Source organism: Monodon monoceros, unplaced genomic scaffold (assembly GCF_005190385.1).
Source record: "Monodon monoceros isolate NGI ecotype Baffin Bay Population unplaced genomic scaffold, NGI_Narwhal_1 Super_Scaffold_20, whole genome shotgun sequence".
In the NCBI taxonomy this organism is placed as follows: Eukaryota; Metazoa; Chordata; class Mammalia; order Artiodactyla; family Monodontidae; genus Monodon; species Monodon monoceros.
The window spans coordinates 101,153,856-101,164,457 of record NW_021703777.1 but is presented as its reverse complement, the minus strand read 5'-3'; the positions used below and the strand labels follow the sequence as shown (position 1 = coordinate 101,164,457).

The 10,602-nt window shown below is 55.3% G+C and overlaps 1 protein-coding gene across 2 annotated transcripts in view; it reads left to right on the top strand.

Moving 5' to 3' along the window:
- CRMP1 (collapsin response mediator protein 1) overlaps positions 1-10,602 on the top strand; it is a 68,543-nt gene continuing 57,941 nt past the window's right edge. The window contains exon 1 of one of the 2 annotated variants that reach the window (XM_029235321.1): positions 1-381. In XM_029235321.1, the coding sequence (XP_029091154.1) occupies positions 1-381 (381 nt within the window). Of the gene's footprint in view, positions 382-4,553; positions 4,609-10,602 lie in introns of those variants that run through there. The other variant, XM_029235322.1, reaches the window with a different exon arrangement.

Genomic DNA, 10,602 nt, shown 5'->3' with positions numbered 1-10,602 from the left:
ATGGCGGATCGGCGGCGCGCGTGGAACACGGAGGACGACCTGCCCGTGTACCTGGCGCGGCCGGGCAGCGCGGCGCAGACCCCGCGCCAGAAGTACGGCGGCATGTTCGCCGCGGTGGAGGGCGCCTACGAGAATAAGACCATCGACTTCGACGCGTACAGCGTGGGCCGCCGAGGCTCCGCGCGCACACCGCGCAGTGCTGGCCGGCTCGACGCGGTCGGCCTGCCGGGGCCCGGAGGCAGCGAGGACACGGCCAGCGACGTGAGCGATCCCTCGGGCTCGGCAGTCAGTTCGCCGGGCGAGCGCGACGAGCGACCGCCTGCGCTGCGCATCCGCTGCCCCGCGCCCCGCGACCTGCCACTCGGCCGGGACAATGGCCAGGTACCCTCGGGGCGCGCGTGGGCCGGACGGAGGGGACGGGACCCTCGGGTCGCTGGGCGTGGGGCCGCCCGAGGGCAGTGCCCGGGCAGGAGTGCTGGGGCCACTGCGGCCAGGCTTGGGAGAGCTGCGGAACGCCCTTCCCCCACCCCATCATTCAGGAGGTTCGGAGAGGTTGTGCGACTCGGTCAGCGTTGGCCAGCATAGTCCGTGAGACTCCGAAGGGTCTTTCGAGATCCAGCACCCCCGCTCCTCCACTGCAGAAAGGGAGAGCGAGGTTCTGAGAAGGGAAGTAAGTTGGCTAAAGCCGCCACATGGTCCCTTAAAGCGCAGAGGGACCTCGGGTTAATTTCATCCAAGGATCCTCATTTTCTGCTTTACGAAAAGACAGGGAGCTCTGTTCCGCATTCATCCCTTCATTTATTCACTCACTCATGAGGAATTATAGAGCACCTACTATGTACCAGGCGCTGGGAGAGGTTCAGTGAAATGCCTGTGGTCACATGGCTTAAAGCTTAAGCCTTTCCTGAGTGCTCCCTCTGTATTTTCCGGGGGAAGGATTTGGTTAAAGATTTAGATCGTGGGGCAGACAGAACTGGAAACCGCTAGCCGCAATCACCGACATCTTCAGAGGATGCTCCTGAGTCCCACAGCACAACGCCTGTGTGCTCACTTCACAGAGCAAGTTGGAGGCAGAGAGGGGGTTTGAACTGGGGTCAGTAGCTTCCTAGACTTGGAGGTCCCCCCCCCACGAAAGTGGGGAAACATCAGGGAGAGGGAACGCCAGGCCGTGGGCCCTATGGCTCATCTCCCTTTAGCTGGGGTCGCCAGAGCTTTGGGGGAAGATGGGTAGACGACCCAGCTTTGGGATATATGGGTGAGGTGCTTGGAAAACGGAAGTTGGAGCACCCGAGGGCCGACGAGCTGTAGCCTTACCCCAGAACTCCATGTCTTAGCACTGCTCAGGTCCCAGGCCCCTGATAGGTGCTGGCTTCCCTGTTTAGCACTCCGGCCCCACCCTAGGACAGGGTGGGTAACAAATTCATTGTGAAAATTAAATCAGTTAATGCCGCTAGGTAGTGAGCATACAATAAGTGTTTGTTGTTTATTTGAGTTTGATCCTTATCATCATTTTTATTAACCCTTCTCCCCTTAAATGCTCTGAGAGGCATACGGTGAGCCCGGAGGAGGCAGAGCTTGATCTGGACAGAAATCTGGGAGGGCTTCCTGGAGGAGTGGGGGGGGGGCTGGGCTGGCCTGTGGCTGCTACGACCCAATAGTGGGTCTCCTCCTGCACCCACCCCCACGCCCCGGGTCTTCAGTCTCGGTAGCTCGGGAACTCTCCGTGGTCCTGAATCCTGAGCCTCGCGAGATGAAAGTCTACAGTGAGGTGTGTGTGTCTGTGGGGGTGTGTGTGCAAGGAATGGAGATATCGAGAGGGTCCCGTCTCCTTGTCCCTATCCCTTCTATATCTTGCCCGGCCCACCTCCTTCCCTAGTGTCCGACCTCGCTTGGGATCCAGGCTTCACAGCCCGAGCGGGAGGCTTCGGGGCCGCGGACCAAGAAGCCGGGGCCAATACCGGAGAATCCTAGTTTCCAGTCAAGGCTCTGCGTTCTCTTGAGCCTCAGCTTCTTCATCTGTGAAATGGGGGTGGCATCTCCCAGCCTCTCTCAAGGCGTGGTGGAGTATCAGGGAGGCGAGAGAGCTTTGTGCACGGCCGGGAGCTGTGCAAGAGCGTCCCTGATGGACCTGCAGTCAATGTCACCAAAGCCAGCATCGCCCCTGGGCTCTGTCTGGGACGGCTCCGCAGCCGCGCCTCGGCCCCTGGGGACGCTGATCCCTTCACCTCTCCCACTCCTCTTTCTTCTCCCCCTCTAGCCTTCTCCCCTTTCTCCATGGCTTCTCGGGTACTGGACAAAAGGCAGCGCCTCCGGCGCGCCAAGGGCTCCAGGAGCACGCGAGGTTCGGAACTGTGGAGCCTAGGTGCTCGTGGTCTCCCTTGTGGGGGAGAGTTTTACTTTCTGCGGACCGAGCAGCCACGGGGTTCGGGTTCGGGGGCCGGCGGGCCTCGCTGCTCCTGAGCTTTGCAGAGGGTGCCGGGGCCCTTCCCCCGCGCCCGTAAAGCTCTTTCCCGGGGAGGGAGGAGGGGTTTCTGCGGCGCAGGCGCAGCGTTTGCCGAGGCCCAAGGCTGTGCAACTGCGGCGCTTTGTACCCGGGAAGTCCACTTGGGAGCGGTGGTCTGTTTGGCCAATAGCAGACGAGTGCCCCTCCCCCTATACGCAGGAGGTCTCCTCTCCAATCCTGGAGCTTCCCTGCCCAGACTGAAGCCTGGGAGGGGCCCTGGTTCGTGGAACCTAGCCCTTAGCAACGCTGAGGAAGGGGATGTAGAGTCAGAGAGAGGGAGACCTGCATTTTCCGGTCAGCAACAAGAATTTAGGACCCAACTCAGAGCCAAGAATGAGCTCTAGACAAGTTGTGCAGGAACCTGGCTTCCAGATACTGCTCTGCTGCAGCTCACATGCTTTGTATCTAAGGTTTCATTTTATCTCTGTAAGCCTCAATTTCGCCCCTGTGAAATGAGAAACTTATGGCCTAGTGTTCCTGGAATACTAAGCCGTTTCTATTTTGTGAACATAAAACCCTATCTCCACTTTAAGGCCCAGGCATCTCCGGCCTTCTGTCCTGGACTGGAGGACTGGCCTCCAGGTGGCAGTGGAGGTAAAGGCTTCAGGCCCTAACCTGAGTGGTGGGAGCTTTACCAGGCCTGGCACCCCCCCTCTGTGTGGCAGCTGGAAGTAAAGAAGGTGGGGTCTTTTTACCGAGCCTGTGGGTTTGGGTTTTATAGGCAGAAAGTAGAAGGTTGGCATTTTAATCTGCCTGGATTTGGGAGGCACCTGTCTAGCCCTATGGGGGCCTACTAGGGCTCCCCCGCTTTCCCCCTCTTCCCTCTTTCCTCTTCTGTCAAGAAGTTAATCAAGCTAGCCCAGGACTCCTGCCCACCTCTCCCCAAAGCAACACCTGGATTATGGGTGCTGGGGCTGGTGTCCACTCTCCACTGGGAACCAGGACATCCTTTTCCCCCTCCTGACCGCTAGCCTGTCCTAGGGGCTCTGGGCTCCTTAGGGCCAATGGTCTGGCTCTGCAATCAGCAATCACTGTCTGGTAGACAAGGCTCTGGGGATAAGCCGGTGGCCCCAATGGCAGGGGGCCCTGTGATGAGAGAGGGGCTGCAGGCAGTAGAGCAGGTCAGTCACTAATTAGGGCTTTGTCTCTGGGGTCCCTGCTGCAGGGAGGGAGGGAGTTTGGTTCAATGATGGGGGTGGGAGGAGTGGCAGGGAAAGGTTTTATGGAGAAGCCCTAGGAGGTGAATCCGGGAGAATAGACTTCTGTCTGAGGTAAGATATTCAGAGAGAGGACACAGTTTGAATAAAGGCTTGGACTTGGGGCTGGAGATGTGCTCGGTCTATTCAGGGAGTGGCGCAGCGGAGGGACTAACGCAGGCTGTGGAACGAGAGGCCTGGGCTGGATCCTGGAGGGCCTCGAGCGCACCAGCAGCCGGGGCGGGTTCTGGGCACCCGGCCCACACTCCCTCTCCCACGCAGATGTTCGGGGAGGCCTGCAGATGCACTGCTGCACACCTGTGGCGCTGCCCACGGCCTCTGCCTGCGCACCCGAAGTTCATCTCTGGCTTTTAAAGGAGCCCTGAAAACCAGACCTACCCAATCCGAGAGCGAGGCCGGGGACCAGCAGAGGGCGTGTGCGCGGGGTGGGGGTCGGCGGGGCTGGGCGGTTGGGGAGGGGCGGGGGCGGGGGGCGGAGTGGGGGAGATCTGAAGGGAAGCGCTTCCTGGTTCGAGCCGAGAGGGGCGAATCGGGCTCGGCTCCACGCCGCCGGGAGGAGCTGTCTGTCTGCAGCCCCCTCCTCCCGCCCTCGCCTCTCCCTCCTCCTCCCGCCTTCCTCGCGGAGCCGGGCGGTGCTGGCAGCCGGAGCGGCAGCGGCGGCGGGCGGGCCGAGCAGCCGGGGCAGCCGGGCGCGTGGGCAGCCGCGGGCGCCGAGCCTCCGTCCCTCTCTTCACTGAGCCCGGGCCTTTGTCACCGCGCCCGCGGGGAGCGGGACCGAGAGACAGCCAGACAGGGCGAAAGCCAGCCCCACAGGTCCACCGGCCGGGCGGAGGGCGTCAGAGGGGGGCCATGTCTTACCAGGGCAAGAAGAGCATTCCGCATATCACGGTAAGCTGGGCCCCCGCCCTGGCCCCGCCGCTCTTGGCGAGGTGGTGGTGGTGGTCGCCGCCGGGGTCGGGATCCGCTGGGGGACCTAACGGGCGGCCCCCGAGGGGCTTTCCTGCGTCGCGGCGGGTGGGGCGGGGCCGGTCTCGGCCTTGCAGCCTCCTCCCCCCAGCCTCTGGGGACAATGCGGGGGAGGGCAGCCCGGCGTGGCGGGGCGGGGCGGGAGCCTCGGGTCCCTCTCCCCGCGGGCTTGCAGCGGATGGCTTGGACCCGGAGGATGCGGAGCCGAACAAAAGAGGGAGGGGCTCGGTGTCCGAACCCCCTCCCTCCGGCCCTGGAGCTGAGCCTCCAGCGGGCGCCCTTTGCACAGTCTGGCTGTTGCACCTCGCGACAGCGTTTCTTCCCCGCCAGAGTAAGGAAAATGATCGACCACCGCCCCTCCCCCCCCCCCCCCCCCCCACTCCCCGCCCAAACCGATGAAGTGGAAGTCTGGACCTAGAGACAGCGCCATGATGGAGGAGCCCCTCCCATTCCTCACTGCAGCTAAAAATAACCTGATGGGGCGGCCCTGGCGGCTGTGTCCCGGGAAGGGTTAACACTGGGGGGTGGGAATGGTGGCGGTGGCTGAGCAGTTCTCGGTGTCTCTGGGTGTGGCCGGAAACAAAGAATCCCTGGTCTTTATGCTTTGTCTCAGGGTGGGGAGCTGGGGACACAGAGGGTCCAGAGACCTGGCCTCCGCCTCATTCCCTGCCTGGCACCAGAGTTGAACCAAACCATTCCTGAGGGATGTGGACCACAGGTGCTGGTGAAACCCATGGGCCTTGGGTGGCTGATATCTGAGCAGCCAGGTGCTGGAAGGCATGATGGAATCCTCCAGGGCAATGCTTGAGGTTTGAGGGCAGGAGACCTAGCGTCCTCCTTTATCCAGAATCCAGGCTCAAGGATGGTCCCAGAACACCTTGGAGAGGGCAGCCGTGGGTAGGGGTGAAGAAACTGATATTTCCCACTTGCCTGCCCAGTGTATTGTGGATCTTGTTTTCTTGAATCTTTTCAATAAATCTTTTGAAGGAGGCATTGTCCACATAAAGTTCTCAGAGGCTGGAGCACTGGTTGGGGAGGCAATTGAGAGGAAGGTTGGGAAAGAACTGGGACCCCTTGCCTCCCCAGAACAGCCCTGCATTCTGCCCAACTCTGGATTGAGCCTCTCTTAGAAAACTCTTCCGCCCAGCTTCAGGTCTTGTCAGCAGACCTTTGCTGAGTTACTGTCCAGAGACGTGCCCCCTGAGGGTGGGGACCACCTCTTGCCCATCCCTAATCCTTGCCCTCTGAGACACAGCGGTATAAGTGACCAATCCCTTAACACTGTAGTCCGCTAAGAATCAATGGAAGGGATGTGGTTGCCCTGGGCTAGGCAGTGTGGGAGGAACGAACTGGATATTTGCATGAGCCGGTCCGGGGGCTTTCCTCCTCTCCAGCCCTGACCCCAGGGGAACTGAGGCAGGAGATGGAGGTAGAGGGGATGTAGTGACTGATGAGCCAGGAGCCCAGGGTACCTTTGTGACTATTGCCCATAGCAGGTCTGTGCCCCATTCAGGATCCCGGTTTCCAAGAAGCATGTTTAGCCAGATGGTCTTTGAGGCAGGTGTATGGGAACAGTGCCTCCGGAGTTGTGTAATTCTGCCTGCACAGCCGCAGCGGTCACCCTGCCTGCAGGCTGTGGCTTTCTGGAGTGGAGATAAACTGCCCAGGCTTTTGCAGCAGACGGATCTGGGTGTGCATCTCTGCTCTGCCTCCTTTCTGAGCCTCCGTGCTCTTATATCCAAAGTGGGCTTAGCAGTGGCCATTTCACAGGACCCTTGAGCATCTGAGAGGACACTGGCAAAGTGCTTAGTGTTTCGTAGGCACACAGTAAGGGCTTCAGAACTGCTGGCTGATCCTGCTGCTTTAGTCCTTTGTGCGAAGCAGGTAGTCAACGCGTGTGTAAAAGAGAATCACATGGGGGCTTCCCTGGTGGCGCAGTGGTTGAGAGTCCGCCTGCCGATGCAGGGGACACGGGTTCGTGCCCCGGTCCGGGAAGATCCCACATGCCGCGGAGCGGCTGGGCCCGTGAGCCATGGCCGCTGAGCCTGTGCGTCCGGAGCCTGTGCTCCGCAACGGGAGAGGCCACACACAGTGAGAGGCCCACGTACCACAAAAAAAAAAAAAAAAAAAGAGAATCACATGGAGTGAATCCCACAGCTTCAATAGCATGGGGAGGAGAGATGCTGAAAATGCCCCTTATTTCCTGGGAAAGCTGTCCTTGATGAAACATTTGTGTTTAATTTGGCCCACATAGTCCGCTCCAGCTAGAAAAATGTGTGGTTTAAAGGAGAAGCCAGAGAGGATGGACTTGGATGGAGCTCCTTTGTAGGACCCACAGCTTCCTGAGGACCTTTTGCTGATAATGTACGTGGTCTGACAGGAACCAGAATGCCATTAAATGAATGGATAGGCACTGTGGCTTTCCACATGCTGCGCCCTTAACCTGTTCAATCAATAGAACTCATTTGGTAAGTTAATAATAAGCACCTGGTCTGTGCCTGCCACTGTCTGGGTGCTAAGGAAAGTGGGCATGAGATGGGCATGCCCTTTGCCTTCACAGAGTTTAGCAAAGACTGACATTTCAGCCTGAAATAGCCACAAGATGTTGGTGGGGGGGTGTTGTAAGGGGAAGTACAGGAGGCTGAGGAGGCCACAGCAGGGACACCCAGCCTAGTCCTGGTGGGTGAGGAGGGAGGCGTTCTGTGGCAAAAGAGTATGGCCCGTTGGAGAAACTGAAGGAAAGTCAGCATTGCAGGAGCCTGACCTCTGTGACCAAGTGTGGCTTCTCTGTGCAGTTAGAGCAAATCCTGGAGACGGTTAAGATGTTTTTTGGCAGCCACGGTATGTGTGGCCTGTGGAGGGACCCAGTGGGGCTTAAGAAAGGACCAAGATACAGCTGCCAGCTGCATCTCCAGGTCCCCACCTGCTTGATGTTGGGTCACTGTGCTCCTGTGAGCCTCAGTTTGCTCATCTGAACAAAGGGGGTAAGGTCTCAGATTCAGCAGTGAAATTAGAGATTGGAGAGAGAGTATGTGAGCAGAGGAGGAAAAGGGACACTCCAGATAGAGCACAGTGTGGACAGAGGCAGGGGCACGGCTGAATCACAAAAATGCTCTACTCATGTTGACTATGGTGTCTTTTCCTCTTTTCTCTGCCTCAGCCTTTTTCTGAGATGCTAGAGTAGCCTGCTAGAGAAGAGGGAAGAAGCCAAAACACTTGGCTTCAGCCCCCAATGATTGTTTAAAACATTAGTAAAGCTCTCTTTCATGTATGGCTTTTTTTTCAAAAATTAATGGCATAGCCGGGATTAGTTTAGTTAAAATGGTTTTTCGGTGCCCACTGCGGTGGTTAAGTGAGTAGGGGCATCCTGGGCGTGGCTCTGAGCAAACAAAGGCACAGGGCTCGTGGCCCTGCAGAAGCAGCTGTCCCAACAGAGCCACTGAAGGCGGAGGCAGGAGTGTCCACCACCATGGTTATGAAGTATTGTTATTACAGAGAAGACATCGTGAGTTTGCAGACCATTACAGCATTCAAAAGGATCTCCGTGATCTTTCATTGGGTTTTCAGAACAGTCCTGTGAGGAAGGCAGCCTGTTTCCCAAAGAGTAAACAGGATTATAGAGACTTGGAAGCTTCTTCAGTGGCTTGTGGAGGAATGAAGGGGTCCTGTTCAAGCAGGGAGGGTAGATGGGCTGGTCTGTCTGGTAAGAGAGTCACTGTCTGATTGAAATCTGTGTGTTTGCATGTGTGTGTGTGTGTGTGTGTGTGTTAGATCAAACAGTAAAACAGTAAAGATGAGCAGAGAAGAAAGAGATTATTAAATAAAAATTACATCGGACTGAATTAGTTATTTTAATGAACAAATATGCAAAAAACTTGCTTCTTCCTGAGGATAGCATTCAGCGTACCTTATAAGTATCTAGTTTATCTTGTTGCCTTTTTTTTTTTTTTTTTTTTTTTTTCCGGTATGCTGGCTTCTCACCGCTGTGGCCTCTCCCATTGCGGAGCACAGGCTCCAGACGTGCAGGCCCAGCGGCCATGGCTCACGGGCTTAGCCGCTCCGCGGCATGTGGGATCTTCCCGGACCGGGGCACGAACCCGTGTCCCCTGCATTGGCAGGCGGACTCTCAACCACTGCGCCACCAGGGAAGCCCTCATTGCCTTTTTATGCAAAGGATTTGAGATGCCTAGAGTGATTTATCCTGCATATAGTGAAATCAGAGGGGAGTAGAATAGCAAGACTGAGGCTCAAGGAAAAGCAGAGACCAAACCTGCCAGTGATTTGGACCACTGGGGGTGTGCTTCTGGACATATGGTCCTGATTCAGAGCTTCTGTCATCCAGGGCAGAGAAGCAGACATTCTTAGTTAGGTCAAGTTCATGATCAGACAGGAAGAAGTGGGCCATTTTCTTTGGGGAAGAATTATTTTAAAATACATTCTTAAAAAGTGTTTGTGAGCATACAAGTGATACTAAGTTGTGACATCTTCCATAACATAACGATGCCAACTTAGCCCTGATTGCCTGTGTCTTGTAATGAACTTGGCCAAGACTGAATACCCGGAAACACATGATATGACATATGTGAATGTACCAGGCACATAGTAAGTGGCTAACAGATAGACAATAGTTCCCTTCCCCAAACTCAGGCTCTCTTTGAGGAGATGAAAATTCAGAATGGCAGGTAATCAACGACTGTTAACTGCATATCTTAACCGTTTTGTTCCTTGAACTGTGCAAGGTGTCATGAGCAGTTAAAAAATACGTATTTCATGATCCTGACCTTTCCATCTAAGTGAAAAATTGCACATACATAGAACGACTTAAAAATGACCAAAGGGTAAGTGTGGAATAGAGCACGGGTGTTAGAGAAGTTCAGGGAAGGGAGGGCTCAGCATTGGCAGAAGCAAGAAGAGGTGCCCTCTTGGGGCTTAGGGGATGGCATGAGCTAGGTGTTGAGGGATTTGATTGGTGGAGACAGAGGAAGAATATGCAAGGCAGGTGGAACAGCAGGGTCGAGACCTGGGCTGGGGAGTGAATGTTGTCAGAAGAGAATAAGAGTTTTACGTAGCTAAATCTGAGGGTGAGGATCTTGAAATAAATTTGAATGGCTGGGGGATTGGGGAATTCTACAAGGCTTTGGAAGTCAGGCAGAATGCACCCAAAGTGATGGAAATAGCCCATGGGTTCTAAGTCTGGCTTAAATGCAAATGGGGTGTTTGATCTTGGACAAGTCAGTTCTCTAGGTCTCAGATTCCTTTTCTTTACAGAGTTAGATTAGATAATTCAGCTCCTAGTTATAGGATATTCTGACTTTATTCTGTGGGTAATAGGAAGCCTCTGGAAGTTCTTGAACTGGGAGGATGGTGTAATGAAGGCAACATGGAAGAATGTGGATTCTGAAGCCAGACTATTGGGATTTGAATCCTGGCTGCTCCACTTACTTGCTGTGTAATTTTGGCAAATCACTTATTTTCTCTATGCGGCAATTTTCTAATTTGTAAAGTGGTAATAATAGTAATACTCCATAGGGGTTTTTTTCCCTTGAGAATTAAATGACTTAATATATGTGAGATATTTAGAATATTACCTGCACATAGTATATATGCTCTATGGGTTAGCGGTTATTACTTCTTACTGCAAGATGGTGTTATTAGTTAGCTTTGTTCCATAGCAAACAATCCAAAGTCTCAATGGTTTTCAGCAACATACATTTATTTCTTGCTCATGTTACATGAGGACCTGGATTGGCTGTAGCTTTGCCCCTGGCTCTTGCGAGCAATGGGTCTGCTCCTTGGATCTCCTCACCTTGAGACACAGGCTGAAGGAGCAGAGGCTTGAAGCACAAATGCCTTTAAGAAGTCCTGCTCAGCTATGGCACATTTCATATCTGCTCATAACCATTGGCCAAAGCAAGT